Below are 18,232 nucleotides of genomic sequence, written 5' to 3' on the forward strand. Positions count from 1 at the left end.
CGTCGCGCAAGAGTTTTCAAAATGATCCCGAAATTCAGATAGAGAGATAGAGAGGAAGAGAGAGAGAGAGAAAGGAAGAGAGAGAGAGAGAGAAAGAGATTATAGCGTCTTTATGGGAGTTAGGTTTATTAGGTGCCATTTTCGTGGCGCGTTCAAGTAATTTGTGTGCGTATGTGTGTGTACGCATTTGATCTATCCGTTTACGTACATCTAAGCGTGTGTTTCTCCCTTCGCAAGTTGGACGCGCAATTTCGGGAATACTCGAGATTGTTCTTTTACCGGATAATAAAAATTTGCGAAATAACAGCGAATTAATTATTAATTACATAAATATCATTATTTATTAAATCCAAACGGAGCAAGCTCTCTCGCGCGATCAAAAAGAATAAATTCTCGAATAAACTCGCAAAGTGGTGCGGACGGTAGAAATTGATTTCTTGAACGACGAGGGGAAGGAACGAAGATCCAGGGGGGAGGAGGAGTTACTCGTGGTTAATATAATTCGTGGTGTACCATTGTCGAGACGATGACCGGAAAGGGGAAATACCGCGGAAATTCCACGTTGAAATTAGCATCGCTCGGATTCCGATCCGTTCCTAAGTTACGGCCGAGCGAGAGAGAAGCACGATCCTCCGTGCTTCTCTTATGATCTCTCGCGTATGCGTGCGCGTACATATGCGTATTTTGTACTGAAAAGTCGTAGTAGAATCTACGAAGGTTTTATAGAACGCCAATAAACAAATACTTTCTTTATGCGGATTTTTATTTAATTTGTTACACTACGAGAGATTCTTGTCTACATTTATTGTTGTGTATGTTAATTGCTAGTATCGGGACTCATAATAAAAGCAAGCGTTTCATTTGTAATTTTCTTGTGTGAACGACAATAAGCTCGATCTACATTTGACTTTGTAATTTCATTTGCGTCGCCAAACTTCGACCCACGGAAACCACCAATCGCCCGGTACTTGCAAATATTTGCATCTAAGGCTTCTCTTTACCATTCTCGATTAGAATAGTTGTTGCAAAGTCGTCGCACAGACGTCAAGGAAACTTGATGATTGTTTAGAATAAAAAAAAATTACACAAGAATTTTGATCGAATGTTTTTTTTACAAAACAACAACATACCGATTTTTTTTATTGTACACCTTCTCAAATGCGCTTTTATTTATGAGAAAGCAAGCTCATTGCTTATTCAGGCGGTAAAATTGCTGCCAAAGCAAATCATGTATCGGAAAGCAACTTCGCACTCGTTAATTTTGCTCTTCACTGAAACACACAACACACACATATATGTCAATAAATATGTATATTACAAATACATATATTACTACGTATATTGTTACATCCGCGATTATTCGATTCCAAAAGAATAACCGCTCGCTTTAGAGATTTCTATAAACTCATACAAATCTACAAAAACTCGCAAAAATATTCAAAGAGATTTAAAACTTTCTCTCGAACGTTCGAATAGCTTCCGATTCCTATTGGAATCTGCCGCTTGAATTCAGTAATCAACGACGAGTTGCTATCCATTCGTCTTGTCACACAGTTGTTTCTCTCGTCGCGATCGAACTGTCACTTATTAGGATGACGACAAAATTCTTTTTGCAATAATATAATTTGTATATAAATACAGAAAAATGGTATCAGTATCTCTTTAATTACGAAGTTTTAAAAAATTATTAATGTTTACCTCGATCAGCACATAAATCTAATATATGATCGCGATCGGCAATTATTTCGGGATCTAAATTTGGGGGCATTTTCGCGTCCAGTATCTTCTTTATTTTATCATTATTGATACGTGCACCCGACATCTAAAAAAGTACACAAATACATTTAGTAAATATTTGCTAAAAGCTTTTTTTAATTTCAAACTAAAAAAATAAAAAGCCAAATGCTGGATGTACATGTGCGAAATATATATTTTTTAAACGTGTAAACTAATATATGTATTAATTCAAACTTGATTCAATTCGAGACTTCATATTGGATGCTTGCACATTGTGTACATAAATAATCGTTTTTAGTCTTTTGTGAAATTAAAAAAATATATATATTTTACACGTACACACATCCAACGTTTAGCTTTTAGTTTTTATTTCTTGATTAATTTGACGATTACTTAAAAATTTAGAATTTTTTGTTTTAAATTAAAAGAACACTTAATAACATATAAACCAAATTGAAACCTAGGTAACACAATTTGATTAATAGTGTTGTTATACGTACTATTTCTTTTTTCTGAGCTAGACAGGCAAATAGACAACCAACTTTTAAGGCAGATTCATCGATTTCATCTGTCTGTAAATTGCTTATCAGCAGTTTATCCACATTCTCTAGATCTTCTACAAATAATAATTTGTAATAAAAACAACAATTTCTAAGCTCGTCAGAGTTTACGACTAGCAGATAGTTTAAGATCAATGCGAGCCAATGTGTTTGACGTACGTGCAAATATAATTTCTTAACATGTAAATTAATACATTTTGAACTTGGAAGTTCGAATTGAAATTTAATTCAAAAATTTATCTAATTGTAAGATGTTTAATTTGCAATATATAAATCCACTTTATCTTCTTATGAAATTTAAAAAATCAACGCAACAAAAGACACCTAATTCGGATTCGATTTCTGATCAAGGTATTAATCTTAAACTATCTGCTTGTAATAATTTATAGCTAAAATAAAAACTTTGATTGTATAAAAATTTGCTGAGAACACTTACCAAGTTGTACATTTGTCTTATTCATGCACGTTTCCACATCTGATCTCTCTAGTACCAGGGCTTGTGCTATACCTTCTACAAAATCATCTTCGACACCAATTGTCTGTAAAAAATTTAGAATAATATCAACAATGATAATATTGAAACAGTGAAACATTTGCAGCAAACAATATAAAACAATCTAAAATTTGAAAATTTTAGTTATAATTTATTTATTTTGTGTTCTGTATATTATCTTTATGCGTGTCACAATTGACAATTTTGATTATTTTTAATATTGGATTTGATTACAATTTCTAGAACTTTTATTTTAATTCCTTTAGTTTTGTTTCTAACTCTTTTGAAAATTAACTTGAAGTCTTTTTAACTTAATCAAAATGTAATTTTCATATGCCAACGTTTTTTAAGATGTAAACATGTTGCAAAATATACTTACGACGGCGACAAATAGCGAGAGGACGAATATTATTGCGCGCTGCATGATCTCCTTGAATGTTCGATACAATTTTCAACGATAAATGTTGATTGGCAACGTCTGGTCTCTTGCCCGACAATGAACTGTCGTTGATATCTCGATTTGCATTTATACACACGTTGTTTGCACACACACACACACACACACACACACAGATAAAACTTACGTATCGTGGAGGTTATCGTGCGGAACATCTTTAAGTCGTATTCAACAAATAGTGATTTTTATTGGTGTAGTTTTGAGAAATTTGTTAGAAATTAGAATATTATACCGAAGAATTGACGCAAATAAAACGAGCGAGTCGGTGTTTATAATTTTTTAATTAACGCTTATCTTCGTGGAAATAGAAAGATGGAAAAATACAAATAAAATTCTTTTTTTATTTTTAATGTGCTTTATTGAACTACGTAGTAATATATCATAATATACAAGAAAATATATTCAGATCTTGTGTCTCCAATAGTGCATATTTGTTTCTTTTATTGCGTTGTTTCAAAACATTAAGAAGATTCCGAATAAATGCTGCCGTCACTTGCAATCTGAGAATCTAAGTTCGCATGCCCTTCCAGAAACACACCATGAGTTCGAGGATCTTGTCGCACATTTCGTTGATTGTTTTAACTGAAATGAGATATTGCGTTATTATTTAATTATCGTTCGTTTATTTTCTGTGAATCGAAAGAGAGAGGGAGAGATATGCTATTTGCAATATAGTTTTTGTTTTTGTTTGTTTACACTTGCCTTGATCGACGCAATGATCTACGGTGTCGGATATTTGTTTCTGAACCTCCGCTGGTAAGCCTTGGTGAGCTCTTGTGCCTTTTAATTTCTCCGTTTGAATTTCCGTATCGACAATCTGAAAATCACACGCGAGAAAGAAATGACTTGCTTGTGTATATTTCTTGTATTACTTGCTTGTTACATATTTCGAGAAAAAAAAACGAGAAAATAGAAAGATTGTTTAGCAATTATATTAAAAAAATATTTTACTCATATATATAGGCGCGCGCGCGCGCAAACACACATTTTGTGTCTTACCATGCCTCGCTTTTCCAACATACACTTGGCGTAGCAGCCGTTTTTTCTCGCCCTTTCCTCGTTTTCCGGATTCTTGTAAGAGCCGTCCGTTACTTCCGTCTTGTTGAGCAATTCAGCTGAAAAAACGATCGGTTTCATCTCATTAAATATTATCAAGTCACAGTCAAATGCGCAGAAAAATGCAAAAAACTTTTCGGAGAAGATATTGTTACGCGATGTCTCGTTTGTACCTTCCGTTAGACTTGCGGATTCGTAACACTGCTGCTGATCCGCAGCGGGCAATCTCGCGATATGGTGGACCACGTTGGCAAACGTGGAAGTGCCATCGCACCGGTCTGTATAGACGACTAACTGTGAAATCAATATTTTTGTGTGAAACAATATAACTCGCCGTTATTACATTCACGATACAAAGAGTCAAACGTTTATTTTTGTTTTTGCTGTTAAAAACTTACGAGAGTCGCTATCAGACAGACGAGGAACGTGAGAGACTTCATCATCATCGATTTTGTTGGTAAAACACTTTCAACGTGGCGTCGCGAACTGAAGAACGTGCGCTCGTACATCCCCTATTTATATCTCCTGTTTGAGAGAGTAATCAATACACACGAACCACCACCGATGAGACAAATCTCATAGGAATTTTTTGCACGGATAACGTTTGACATGTACGATATGTGTGCAAATAAATGATATAGGAGGATAACCTTGCTGTATCACACGGTCAATGTACCGTGTGATCAATCGGGAATTCACATTATATATTACATAAAACTGAAATCTGTTGCGTATTCGAAAGCGCGAACGATATTTAGAAAAAATACATACATGTATATATAATTTATTTTCCTGTTTATGATTTTCTCCTACAATTTTCCTGCACACTTATCGCATCTCATGTGATGTTCGTATATTATTAAATAATATATAATAATTGACAATAAATACACGCACATATAAGTAAAAAAAACCCCCTATTTAAATCCAGTTCTAAAATATTATCCCTGAATCTACATATACGTGTGTTATATATGAATGTGTATAGATATTTAAGTATTTAAAATCTATTGTGGAAAAAATAGTTGTTACTTTAAAAAAAATTTGTTTGCAAACGTTCTCTGTCGGTTCAATAAGTTATCATAAAGCGCACTGACTGTGACGCTACTTTATCGTTGCAATAAATCATCTTTCGGAAATACCCAATGTTTTCAAGTTGTTATATAAAACTGATTTACACGCAATAGTATATTATCTTTTTCGTCTTGATATTTGCCAAAATAATGTGAGAATTGCGTGAGAATTTTTTACGCGTTTTTATTTGTGCGTAAAATAAGTAAAAATTGAGCGAATGAGGAGGAACAGCGGTTACAAGGAGTGCAGTTCTGTCTTCACTGGGTGTAGCTAAAGTTATATGTTGTTTGTCAATTTTTTGTTTTTTTTTTATTTTAATTTGACGCATTCGTGCTCCCATTAACCTTCTCATTTACTCAATTTAAAATTTTGAAGTTATTATTCACAATTCGTTAGATTTAAAATAAGTAGATCGCTTTCATCAGGTCAGATTGAAAAACGTTAAAAAAGTCGAAATATGTTTCTCTGTCAAAACTTCAAAAACATCGTTAAATATAATAAATATTAGAGAAAGAATATAAAAACGAACTGACGATAAAAATAAACGAGAAAGATCAAATATCACGTAGTTTTTAATAATAAAAGATTATTATAATGTAATTACACTTCATATAATTTAGATTGTAATGTGAGATGTAATTATAAAATATCATATTGCACAACCACACATTAATGTGCTTTATCACAAGTATCGCATTCATCCCTGACATAAAAAGCGCGCAGAAGAGGATACGTGATACGTGTGTTAGGTATATCGTGTGTGATTTTTATCATACAATACACATACAGTTTATTATATGCATTCATTAACAAGGTTTTTTATTCAAATTTTTACAGCATTATAAATTTTCTATAACTTACTTAAACCCCGATGACAGAACGTGTTGTTTTTTTTTTTACGATGTTACTATTGCACGATACAGAGGATATATCTCGAGTTTTTGTTATTCAAATAACGCGTTCGTGAATTCTATTTACTAGTCTTCACTTATTATTTTTTGTCTGACGGAACGTAGATGCAAAGCATTAATCCGAACGCCATCTCTCCGTTAGTCATTTTGTCTTTGTCTTCGTTTACTAGAAATAATATGTGTGTGTAATTAGAAACGGATTAGAAACAATTTGTGCACATTGCTTCGCGAAACAGATGCAATTAAAATTGTAAACGTAACGCGCATTTATTTTTCAATTTTATCTCAGATTTACTTACGTGAGTCTAAGCATTCTCTTAGTTCTTTTTCGTCTGGTGCAGTTATCATATCCTTATCTTTTTTTATACTCTCAATTATCTTGTCCGTAAGTAGTGTGTTGCCTTCCATCTGAACAATTGATTTAAAAATTGGATACAAAAAAAATGCAACCACTTGTTAAATAAATACAAAATCAATTGTATAGACGTTCTGTTAGGATTTGTTAATATAATAATACGAAGAGAAAGTGTAAAAGTAAGCGATTTTTTACCATGCCTGTCTTCTCCAACATGCACGCCAGGAAATTGTTGTGTTTCACGACAATTTCTTTAGTCTCTTCATCGATTTCTTCATTGGATGCACTATCTTTTATCTTCTTCATCACACCGTTCACTTCCACTATCGTAAATTCAAATTTTAATTTTTTTTAGTTATTTTTATAAACATAAATAAATTTCGCAAACACGCGGAATTCAAAATTTACCCATGGTCGTATCAGCTTCTTTCAAACATCCCGTTACTGTGTCTACGTCGGTTTCAAATCCCTTCGCTGTATTCTCAATTAGTTGCATGTCATCTGCAATCGTCTGCAAAACATTTTATATTTTACACTCTCCACTAATACGCAATATTTTTATACCAAAATTTTGTCTTTATTTATATATTTTACTTTTAACTCTATAATAATTTTTGCTTACACGTTTTAAACATATAAGAGATATTTTAAAACTGTTATATACATTATATATTATATTTTTAGATCTGTTTTCTTTTTCTTTACATTATATTCAAACAAAATAAAGATGAAACAAATAGAAAAATGTTTAGCTCAACGGTGATAAATAATAAATTGTACTTACAGCGGCGACGAGCGCCAGAAGAAGAAGTGCGATTCTCTTCATTATTAACGGCACGCTTCAACAAATAACGAACTACGTACGTAAAGTTAATCCGTCAACTGAACGCAAAGTATTTCTATGGCTCATATTTATATTGCTCTGTCCCACGGTGTTCGATGTGTGCAATCTTACGTCATCGCACAATTTTCCATCTGTGTGTATGTGCGTTTATGAGCGCGGATTTGCGGAAGCGCGAGCGATATAATTGGCCGACATATCAGATTCGCATAAGATTTTTTTTTTTTTTTTTTTTTTTTTTTTTGATGGCGTTACGATACCGCGTTGCAACAATATCACAATTGTTTTGCATGCGCGTGTGTGCGCGCAAGTTAGATCCTTGTGTGTGAGTGTTTGCGGCTACACTCATCGAAATAAACGACCGAGTGCGCAATACGAAGTTAAAGTTTATAGTATCCAAGAAACGATAGAACAGGAAAAAAATCATTTGCACTAATAGTAATTTTATATAATATAAGCGCGAGCGCACGTACACACATCGTTTAAGATATGTAGATACATATTAAAATGTGTTTCTGATTAATTGAGCAATTACCCGCCACAGAATGGGCAAAAGAGAAAATCAGCGAATTACAGCGAAATAATATCTGATAAAGACGACACTGGCGAATTACGATGATGATGAATAAATGATAAAAATAATGACAGCAATTACGGAAACTACTCAAGGTCACCGAAATGTTCTGATCGTTGGAGTAGCACAATAGGCGTATGTATAAACGAAGTCTGATTTTTTAATTTGATTTTACCTGTTTGCGCGGTAAATATACGCTTGCTTAATCGACAAAAAAGTGTTTCTGCGAAAGCGAGACTATAAACCTTCTCGCCTCGAAATTGTTTATTGAATAACATAAAATGCAACCAGATGACACGTGCTCGTAATTGCGAGAATCGTAACAAGTTTTATCTTTTTTGAACACACACACACACACACACATTGTTGTTTTGTTACATAAAATTTTGCGAGATTTTTCACGCAATCGCATCGAAGAGAATAATTATTTACAAGATCAGAGTATACGCACGCTATAGACGCGAACGATTATTATTACAAGAGCTATATTTTCCGTAATATTTAAAATGTCACTTGCTCCAACCCTTTCTCATCTTTATTCAGCCTGTTTTTTTTTTTTTTATGCTTGAGTGCGTGAACTAACTTCCACTTTTATCGCCAACTGCCATTATAACCAGCGACGTGAGTTGCTCGCGCGCGATCTTTTCTTCGCGTTTTACACAGACACATATGTACATACATATATGTACGAAATAACGAGGATGTCGCGTACATATACACGCCGATCGGTAAAAACGTTGCGCACTTTGTTATTGTCACAATTTATCATCTAAATAACTCAATATGTTTACTTCGTTTATTTATATATCACGCCACATACAACGTAATACAAACAAACTCGCCATAAGTCTCGGGTAGGATGTAATAAACCAAGAATTTTTCGATAAGTAAACCGAAAATTTTCTGACGATCGAATGTCGTATATTTACGTTGTTGATTAATTAAGAAAACTTACACACATTTCTCAATTTTGCATCAACAAGTTTATTTGAGAATATCGAAAAAATGATATTACAATGCGTTTTCTTCTCCGGAGAAAAGGACGGAAGAAACGGAAGTAAAATGGGAAAATGCAGAAAGTGCGTAATTAACATATATTTGAAATGTTTTTTCGATTACAGAATTCGATGCGCAATTTGTACGCTCACATGTGTGTTTTAAAATTCGTTCTCTTACTTATACTCGTCATGACAAACCGAAATCGCTTTTCTCTATTCGTTTCTTTACATCTATTTTTGTTTTTGTTTTTTTTCTATCTATGTTGAAAAATCCTCCCAGAATTATTATTACGGATAGAAAGCAATCTGCAAAAAGAAACAAGATACTTTAAAATTCATTCTACACACGTGGACGTATGTATAATTCCCGAAAAAAGATATTCAATAAAAAATTTCCGAAAAATATATATTTAATTGCATCATAATTATTTTGTGGATATATTATGCTCGAGACATTTGTATGAATTTATTTTGTTCACATTTTACGGATCAAAAAAAGAAAAAAATATTTGCATTACCGCTGGATTGTACTCGTAGAAACACTTTGCCATCTCGTACGCTAACTCACATCCTTCCAACGGTTTTATTGCTGTAAACAAATCAATACAAATATATCCGTCTATGTATGTGCACGGTTTTATGCGAGTGTGTTATAAATGCTTTACCATTTAGCAAAAAAAAAACATTTTGTGTTTTAAATATTTTAAAACTGCTATTAAAAGTATGTGTAAATATATACGGTCAAACCTCCCAAAACGTATACTCCAAAAAAAGTAAGTCTTTGCGCATGCGTGAGTTAAAGAGTGAGGGAATAGGAGAAGTATACGTTTTGGGAAGCTCGTAGGTTTCGACTGTATACGTTTTGGGAGGTTCGACTGTAATAATAAATAGTCTTTGTACTTACCGATCGAGTGACAATGCTCTATACCATCTAACATAGGTTGTTTCAAACTGTCTTCTAACATGAGCTCCGCAGTCTTGACAAGTGCTTTTTCTACAACCTTATCATCTTTACTTATCTGAAAGAAAAAAAAACCGAAATTTTTAATCTGGTTGAATAACTTTATTTTAACTATTTATTACTTACAGATTTTGTATTCAGCATCAAGCATTTATAATAACACTGCAGTTTTCGATCAGGTACAAATTTACCATTGTTCGCGTCGTCGATCAGCTCTGTGTCACAAATCGATGTTATCATTAACATTTGTGCACATTTTTCACGTTTTATCCGAAGCTATTTTATTATTAATATACATACTTGGATCAGTTTTCACTTTGTCAATACAAAGTTTTCTTATCGGTTGCAGAGCTTCTTTAACTTCGGAGAGTGACATTCTTCTCTGCGGAGATAAAAATCAATCAAGCGGAGCAATAATATTTAATTTCACAATTTCTAGATTATCGAATATTCGCATTGTTAAATATATTCCGATTTTGCACGGCGTTTAATTAGTTTTCAACACACAATCAATTTACACGTTTTACACAAAATAATATGTAGAATCTACAATTTGAGTTTGTTATAAAAAATATTGCAAAACTAATTAAGTCAATAATACGACAGTTTTATTGACTCGTATTTTCTGTAAAATTCCAAGAGAAGAAGAGCTTACACTATCCGCATTTCGAAAGTTTGCCACGAACACAAACGAGACGAGAAGAATCGCACTAATGTCTCTCATTTTTGTTTTGCTATTTCTAAATTCTGGTTCTTCTTCCGACCCCGGATTGCAACTGGGGCTGACTCTTGCAAATCGCGTGCCACACGCGTTCATACAGTTTTATACACAAGGAAGTAACACGGAAGACTAGAGGGAGAACCCTTAATCTCAAAGATTTCTTGAGATAACACACATCCTACATAGTATCCGTCTAAATTACCGTTCGCTTGACATAATTAGCGATACTTAACGCTAACAGTGACACCCGGATTGTGTCTTATTTACTTCTCCCTGTCATTCCGGAGCTTGATGGATCTCAATATTACGCAAGTGCGTTGTTATTTCGACGCGTTAATGTCGGGTTCTCTCGCACATTTGACGACGCAATTTGCACAAAAACAAAAGACAGACTTTTATTGGAACTTATACAATATTTGCATTCCTGTTTGTCTCTAGAAATAATTACAACTTCGAACGAACATCTATAACATTCGGTTACGGGAAGAAGAAATGAGCCGGATCCGTTTGGTAGCTGCATTTCACAAACTGATAAGTCGTTTCACAGTCGTCTCCGGCGGCAGCTGTAAAAGAAAAACATCGGAATTTTTATAAAAAAATAATTTTATTCGTTAACGGTTTTGTCTTATAAAACAATTAACTTACGTTGCGCCGCGCACGTACTAGCGGTTACCTTCAGTGGTTCCGCCATTTCGGCGGGCATCATCAGGTCCATTTGTTTGATCATCATTCCGGAGTCAATGCGTCCATTCTTAAACTTTATTGCAACAAAAGAGTGCAAATTATTCAAAATGTACTAACATTCTCATTATATAAATTAAATAATTCTTCTAATACGTGCTCCGTCTAGCACATAATGTTTCTTTACTGGATTAAAAAAAAAAAAAAAACACGAAATTATTTAACGCTTACAGTTCGCATTGTCTTCATGATGCAAAGCGTATAGCATTTCAATGTCTGATCATCGTCTGGGAACGCACCGTTTTGTATTCCTGCGACAGCCCCTGTACAAAATTAAACTTATGAGATTATCTCGCATCATGCGAGAAAAAAGCGTTAAAATATATCTCAAACTTTTATTGTAAGCGCGAAAATAAAAGCGCAACTATAAATTTGCGTCACAAGAGAATTTCTCATAGAAAATTAAAAAAGTTAAAAGGTATTATAAATACGATGCAACAACAATTTTTTTTTTCCACGAAGAGGAAACCGCGAAAATTAACATCCAACCACATAAATTTGCATAACCAACTCACCTGGATCCGCGTGAGTTTTCGTGGTGCACGTATTTCGCATAGTTTGCGCGGTTTTTTGAATTTGTTCCATCGTCATTGCCTAGTACGAAAAAATTAAATGTACACGCCTATCACAAAAAGAAATCAAATGTACGTTTATTTTATAATTTTTCACCGCGACGATTACATAGATGTGCGCTAATAAGAGAGATTGACTTTATAATATCTTACCGTTTATATATTTTATAAATATTTTATATACACATAATACTTTATATATTTTACATATATTTGTATAAATTATACAACTATAAATTATACATTTATATAAATGTATAATTTATATAAGTTGTATTTATATAAATTATATAAATTATTTATATAAATTATACAACTTACCGCAATCACTTGATTTACCGCAAGCGTGAGTACAACCGCACAGATTAACAGACGAACATACATTTTACAATATTTGTTTATAAACAAAGTTTTATATAAAATCACAAATTGTCGAAATATCGTCGAAATATTTCGAAGCTGACGACAGGCCGTGTCTACTTTATGTCACCGCTTTACGTATGACTGTGACAAGTCGACAGCTGAACCGCGCTTGATATATACAGCAATAATCTCATTTACAACTTTGATTTCATAGTATTTACTTGTAATCATAGAGGAAATTTATGCCTTATTGAAGTTAAGGAAACGCAAAAGACGAGGAACGCAGCTCGTGTTTTATAAAAAAACAAAAAGAAACAGAGAGAGAGAGAGAGAGAGAGAGAGAGAGGTTGTTGATTAGTCGGATGGTAATCGACAATTCGTGACATTCGTGATGACATGGTATTATCCGAAGATTTCAACTACAGATATTCCTGCAAAATAGCTGTGCTATTCAGTGGAAAATTTTACATTGAAATTCCTCTTCCTCTCTTTTGTTATTTTACGTAAATCTGTGTCTGTAATTAACAACAATTTAATATACGCGAATCTACACACATATTTAAACTTACATAAAAAATGTTAATGTTAGATCTCTCGTAAAATGTTATCTCTGCGAATATTTGCATATATTTTTTCTTGATCGAAAATACAAAGTTGATATTTTTTTTTCGCAACAATTACACTTTTCGCGTCGCAAAAACAAATTGCAAATTGCGCGCGTAATCGCGCGCAAGTAACGGACGAGAGAAAAAGAAGCGCGCACATGAACAATTTATTTCCAGTCTGGTGGTGCACTTTTAATTTGTTTATCGCCGGAGTGATGTTTCGGAATCCCGGAAGCGCGCACGCGAGCGTGCGGACGGAGAATTGACAGAGCGAGATACTGCAACATCAAAATCACCGCTGATTAGTCACTTCCCGTCGTCGGGAAGAGAAGAAAAATAGAGAACTGAATTATCGTACAGGCCGTCTTGCCGGGATGTGAACTCAGAATAAAAATCCAAGTATTGATTTTTTTTTTTTTTATTCGATCTATATCGTTTATAAATATTCAGTTAGCGTATCCATTACTGACACACAGCAGCACACACAGTACGACGACGGTGGGGACGATGGTGGTGGTAATGGTGGTGGTGGTTGGAGGCGGTTGATGGCGACGATGGCGTTAATACTGGGACTAGTGATGCCCGAGGCCGTCTGTGGCTCGTCGTTTCTTCTTGCTTAAAGCCATACGGCTAAAAATATCGCCCTCAACTCGAATCGCACGATGATCGCTTCAGCGATGAAATTACAATCAATCGTTATTACAACTACGCGGCGTTGTGCGCTATCGACCGTTTCAGTGATTCACTTCGGTGTGTTTTGTCAACTGACATTCAATTTTCAACATTGAGATTCACGAAGACAATATTATAAAATGAAGAAAGATGAGAGAGAAGAAGACTGCGTTGTGCAAATGTGTGCGTAAGTGACAAAATCAAAACAAAAATCTCTATTACGCGCATGAACTTATTATTATATTTAAAAAAAAAAAAAAAAAAAAACAGTTTCAACGCGTACATTAAGTAGAATTAACAAATTCTTTGGTTAAATTGTGGGTAGTAAAACGTTAGTTATTAGATCGAATCTTCATAATTTATTCTCTTCACAATGGAAGTGAACAAACACCTCTCTCGGTCGGTAATTATCTCTCGGACTCGTTATGTCACTAATTATGCGACTAGCTCCTACTACCAGACATTATTATTTTCTTCGTAATCAAACGCATGGGGCACACACGTGTATTTATTAATTAACTGCTATTGTGGATGATGAAATTCGTCGTGTATTATGTTCAACCTATTAATTAGCCTTTATTAATTTATATGCGGTAATGATGCATGTATAAATGTGCATCGTTAACATTAAGTGTGCGTCCGTGTGCTTAAAATGTTAGTTTTAGATTAAAAACAAACTGATGGTTTCAGCGCTTTTTCAAAATTATATATTAAAAATCTCAAATTTGTATTGTAAATTTTATTTGATTTGCTAAGAAAATCTGAAAAAAACGCAAATTGCCTGTATCATAGTTGGTTTTAAAATCGAGACTATCTGCGAGATTTTCGAAAAGCTGCGTATTGAAAATCTCAGAAATTTGTATTGTTTCATTTTATTTGCCGAAGAGAAATCCGAGAGAATGTCAAATCCTTGTATTGTATAACGTCCATTAAATGTCCAGTGGACGTCCATAACATGTGACGTCTAGTGAACATCTTAGTGGAGGCTGATTCAGAATGTTCCATGTGGGTGCCGTAGTTCTTGAAATCGGGTCTCGGTCTCTTCGGGATTTCCGGAATGAATAAATCGAACGACATTCCTTGCGCGGCCGTTCACACGCGAGTGTCGTTCGAATTTCGCACAAGGCGCAGAGTGTGATTCATCTGTGACATTTGAGCGTTCTCCGTAACTTTGGGAGGAAGTTTTTAGAGCAGACCTGTCTTTTTATCTGTTTGAACCTCGGAGAGGGGAAGAGACCTTTCCTTTTCTCATTGAGGGAGCAGGAACTACGGTAGGCGCCTCTTAGGAATGTACCTTCTACCGGCGTGGTCTTTTGAATTTATTCTGTTCGCATTCGTCAATTGGTGAACCCCCCCTTGTCTCTCTAAATCCGACCAACCGACGTTCTACCGTATTATTCGCCGCCGAAGGAAGACGAAGACGAAGAAGAAGAGCGATGTTGCTTTTCTTCTTCCTCTTCTTCTCGTTCTCACATTCAATACTCGGATATACAATGCGTGAGAAAAATGCAGTCGAGGAAACGGAGAACAATACCGTTTAGCTCACCTTTTAGGCTCAAAATATATATAACTGCACGATAGAAATCGCTGCATGATGATAGTTCGAGATATGTGCAGAAAGATCTAACAATAGTTTTTCGGACAAAACATTTAAGACATTTATTTTACATATTTTTCAATTTTAATATGATGCAAATATCGAATATAATTTCAAAAACATACACATTGCGTGTTAAAATAAGAAATATGTGTTTTTTATGTAAAAGTATATGCGCCGGTATCGCAGATTGTCGTCTCTTGTCGCGCAGTTGCTGTTGCCACCTATTGTCACGCGGTGCAATCAACGCGCGAGTACAAGTTTGTCTGCGCAACAAGGCACATTGTGCAAAATTGAAACTTGTGCAGTTTCCTTACACACCGTCGTAAAATGCTTCGGCACAGCTGCACTTGGCGGCGATGCAACGCGCTGATTAGTCCCGATTGAAATTGACTCGCTTGCGAAATTGTTCGAACGGTACTTACCGATGACGTCGGACAGTCGAGAATATTCCTTGTACATATATATGTGTATCTATCAAGCTGCAAAAGAGCTAATGTGTTAACGGATATTTTTGCCCGGTTGCAGGGGTTCGCGTGTTCTTGCCGCGCTCTGTTCTCACGAGCTCTCGTGATAAAAGAAACAAACGCGGAAGCTGTATGCGCGCACACGCAGCTTGTGCGGTGTGTAATAATACGTTAAAATTTAATTACGCGACGATACATCTTTGCGCGACGATCCGCGCGATCTTTTCTCCGGACGAAAGTGTGTTGTTCGGAGACGTCTAACAACAATCTGAAGAAAGATTTGCACAGATATTTGTGAGATAATCTGTCAATTTATTTTAGTTTATTTTGACAAGTCTCTTTTGTCGGGCGAGAAGATAACAGAGCTTCGATAAGAGAAACCTCGCTGTGCCTCATCTTTTGTTACTCGACGGATGTGGAACCGGTAGATGACTCAGTAGTTTCTTGTTTCACAACGAGAATGCGAACTAATTAATTAATCAATTTGCACGTATACATAATGTATGTGTAATCAGCATCGAAGTTCATAAAAAATATTTATACTCCCTTCAATCGGTATATTCTCTCGCTTAAACTTTTTTATTATAACTAACGAGAGAAATGTACATCCGCGCCGCATACGTTGAATGAGATAATTTGTGTTTAAGAGAGTAAATTTCAAATTCTAATTTATTCCTCGGTACAGGTTCTTTTGTGCGTACGTACGAAATTGCGAGAAAGTTCGAAAACAATCGGCAAACGGAACGCTTTGTTTTTGTATGTTTTTTTTTTTTTTTTAAGAAGGAAAGGCTTAAAATTACGCAATGGGAGTTGTCAAGGCCGCGACCTTCGCTGAAGAGCGGATAATAAACTTGAAAAGAACTTCACAGGCGGCGCGCGATGGGAAAGCGGGAAACAAACGGGAATAATTCGTGAATAAGTCATGACAACGTGATATATTTACGTTCACTTATGCATTATGAAAATTATCGCGGAAGAAACACCGAATACATTCTATGAGAAAAGATTGTTCTTGGCGCGTAATTGCCTTATTAACGTTATACTTTATTATTAATTAGTGTGTATATTTTTCTCTTTTTTGTGTTGCAGGTGTATCGAGTGACGTTCGCAAAGTGTATTTTTTTGTTTTGTTTTAGTTTTTATTTTTTTTAAATTGAATTTTTTGTTTTTTATTGCGAAGTGTAATGTGAAATCGCATAATGTAAAATTACTATGAAAGAAGAGATGACGTCACTAGTGCAGAGGGACCTGGGATCTCAGAAGAAAAGAGAGTCCACCAGCAGCACCTCGTCCAGCTATTTGTTGGTGAGTCTTTAAAAAAAAATTCCATTTTTTGAAAAAAAAAAAAAAGAAGAAAAACAATAATTTAACATCTATCGAATTTGGGACAATGTCTCACGTACTTCCGCGAATATTCGCGCGGGAAGATGAGAGAACGTGTTCTTTCACGCTGCAAAAGAGGAAATTGCGTGACGCACGAGAGAAACTGACGCCATTTGTCACGGAGGGAAAGGACGAGTTAGGGACGGCGAACGCTGTCACAGGAAAATTTTCGGCGACCGTGGAAAAACTTTTGTATTACGGAGCGACATCGTCCCCCACGTCTTCTCGCATTATTATCGGCATCATCCTTTGCTTTGATTATTCGTGCGTGCGTTATTTTTATTTTTTTATCCTCTTATATTTCTTCGAGTACGAGACGAGAATTCAAGATTTTTTTTCAAAACAATTGCGTGGCGTTGCCTATTTGTTGTGGATAAGCGAAAGGAAAAACAATAAAAATAAAATATCGAAAGTTGTCAGATTCTGAAAACTCTTTTCAAACCGAAGGATATAAACAACGTACGTACGTTATTTGAAATTATTGTTATTATTATTATTATTATTATTATTATAATGTTCAGGTTTTTAATAATATCAGCACAACACAAGCGCGAGTTACGCGCACGCTATTTTAACGTGTAAAGATATGTGACTAAAGTACAGTCACGTAACTTTAGTCACGTGTTGTCCTTCCTCTTCTCACGTGACTTTATTTTCGTTACGCTTTTAAAAACACGCGCAACAAAATCGCGCTCGAAATCGGCTCGAGGCAATACCATGCCTCTTGATTCGCACGACATGAATCGAGAAATACATCCGAGAAACGAATCAATCCAGCGTCGAGATAAAAGCGGCAACGTCTTGTCTGATAGAAAAATGTATAATAAAACAAAATATAATTTTGCCAATATGAGAAAACGTTAGATCTGCCAAGTCTTTCATAAAGCTCGGGGTAAATATTGAACACTCGATACGGAGAGAATATTATAAACGACGTGGATGTCGCGGATATGAAAAAGCAAGGAAAGGAACGACCGACGGGGGTAGGGGAAGCGTCTCGGGAAAAGTATCGTCGTGGCACACGTGGGGAGAAATCCGTGAGCGCGCGAGACGCAAAGTTTGGTTTACGAAATCCCGTCTTTAGATGCAAATTT

At 35.1% G+C, this 18,232-nt stretch overlaps 6 protein-coding genes across 9 annotated transcripts in view; 1 reads left to right on the forward strand and 5 right to left on the reverse strand.

Moving 5' to 3' along the window:
• Positions 1–18,232, forward strand: part of LOC109855072 (protein sprint) — a 79,760-nt gene that overhangs the window by 3,770 nt on the left and 57,758 nt on the right. For 2 of the 3 annotated variants that reach the window (XM_020428888.1, XM_020428891.1), the window contains exon 2: positions 16,845–17,060. In XM_020428888.1, coding sequence (XP_020284477.1) covers positions 16,968–17,060 — 93 coding nt within the window. In that variant the 5' untranslated portion in view covers positions 16,845–16,967. Of the gene's footprint in view, positions 1–13,612; positions 13,879–16,844; positions 17,061–18,232 lie in introns of those variants that run through there. The other variant, XM_020428890.1, reaches the window with a different exon arrangement.
• Positions 743–3,305, reverse strand: LOC109855077 (pheromone-binding protein Gp-9-like). Of its 2 annotated transcripts, XR_002250263.1 has the most exons (6): positions 3,170–3,305; positions 2,734–2,836; positions 2,238–2,353; positions 1,699–1,822; positions 1,131–1,271; positions 743–1,053 (listed from the first exon to the last, which is right to left on the reverse strand). XR_002250263.1 is itself a non-coding variant. In XM_020428907.1 (5 exons), exons 1-5 carry the CDS (start codon positions 3,212–3,214, stop codon positions 1,198–1,200), a joined length of 462 nt encoding a protein of 153 aa, XP_020284496.1. In that variant the 5' UTR covers positions 3,215–3,305; the 3' UTR covers positions 743–1,197. The 2 variants fall into 2 exon arrangements, 1 of the variants encoding a protein (XP_020284496.1); XM_020428907.1 differs by having other exon boundaries at positions 743–1,271.
• LOC109855074 (pheromone-binding protein Gp-9-like) lies at positions 3,585–4,827 on the reverse strand. The gene is made up of 5 exons (XM_020428904.1): positions 4,702–4,827; positions 4,477–4,597; positions 4,247–4,362; positions 3,950–4,064; positions 3,585–3,829 (listed from the first exon to the last, which is right to left on the reverse strand). Exons 1-5 carry the CDS (start codon positions 4,810–4,812, stop codon positions 3,756–3,758), a joined length of 537 nt encoding a protein of 178 aa, XP_020284493.1. The 5' UTR covers positions 4,813–4,827; the 3' UTR covers positions 3,585–3,755.
• Positions 6,151–7,539, reverse strand: LOC109855076. The gene is made up of 5 exons (XM_020428906.1): positions 7,428–7,539; positions 7,052–7,154; positions 6,839–6,966; positions 6,588–6,696; positions 6,151–6,454 (listed from the first exon to the last, which is right to left on the reverse strand). Exons 1-5 carry the CDS (start codon positions 7,467–7,469, stop codon positions 6,369–6,371), a joined length of 468 nt encoding a protein of 155 aa, XP_020284495.1. The 5' UTR covers positions 7,470–7,539; the 3' UTR covers positions 6,151–6,368.
• LOC109855075 (general odorant-binding protein lush-like) lies at positions 9,139–10,865 on the reverse strand. The gene is made up of 6 exons (XM_020428905.1): positions 10,673–10,865; positions 10,318–10,399; positions 10,144–10,232; positions 9,961–10,075; positions 9,575–9,645; positions 9,139–9,362 (listed from the first exon to the last, which is right to left on the reverse strand). Exons 1-6 carry the CDS (start codon positions 10,832–10,834, stop codon positions 9,345–9,347), a joined length of 537 nt encoding a protein of 178 aa, XP_020284494.1. The 5' UTR covers positions 10,835–10,865; the 3' UTR covers positions 9,139–9,344.
• LOC109855078 (general odorant-binding protein 19a-like) lies at positions 11,108–12,641 on the reverse strand. The gene is made up of 5 exons (XM_020428909.1): positions 12,373–12,641; positions 11,995–12,073; positions 11,651–11,742; positions 11,384–11,495; positions 11,108–11,301 (listed from the first exon to the last, which is right to left on the reverse strand). The coding sequence occupies exons 1-5, from the start codon at positions 12,433–12,435 to the stop codon at positions 11,216–11,218; spliced, it is 432 nt and encodes a 143-aa protein (XP_020284498.1). The 5' UTR covers positions 12,436–12,641; the 3' UTR covers positions 11,108–11,215.

Source organism: Pseudomyrmex gracilis, unplaced genomic scaffold (genome assembly GCF_002006095.1).
Source record: "Pseudomyrmex gracilis isolate BER0280 unplaced genomic scaffold, ASM200609v1 scaffold_80, whole genome shotgun sequence".
NCBI classification, from domain to species: domain Eukaryota; kingdom Metazoa; phylum Arthropoda; class Insecta; order Hymenoptera; family Formicidae; genus Pseudomyrmex; species Pseudomyrmex gracilis.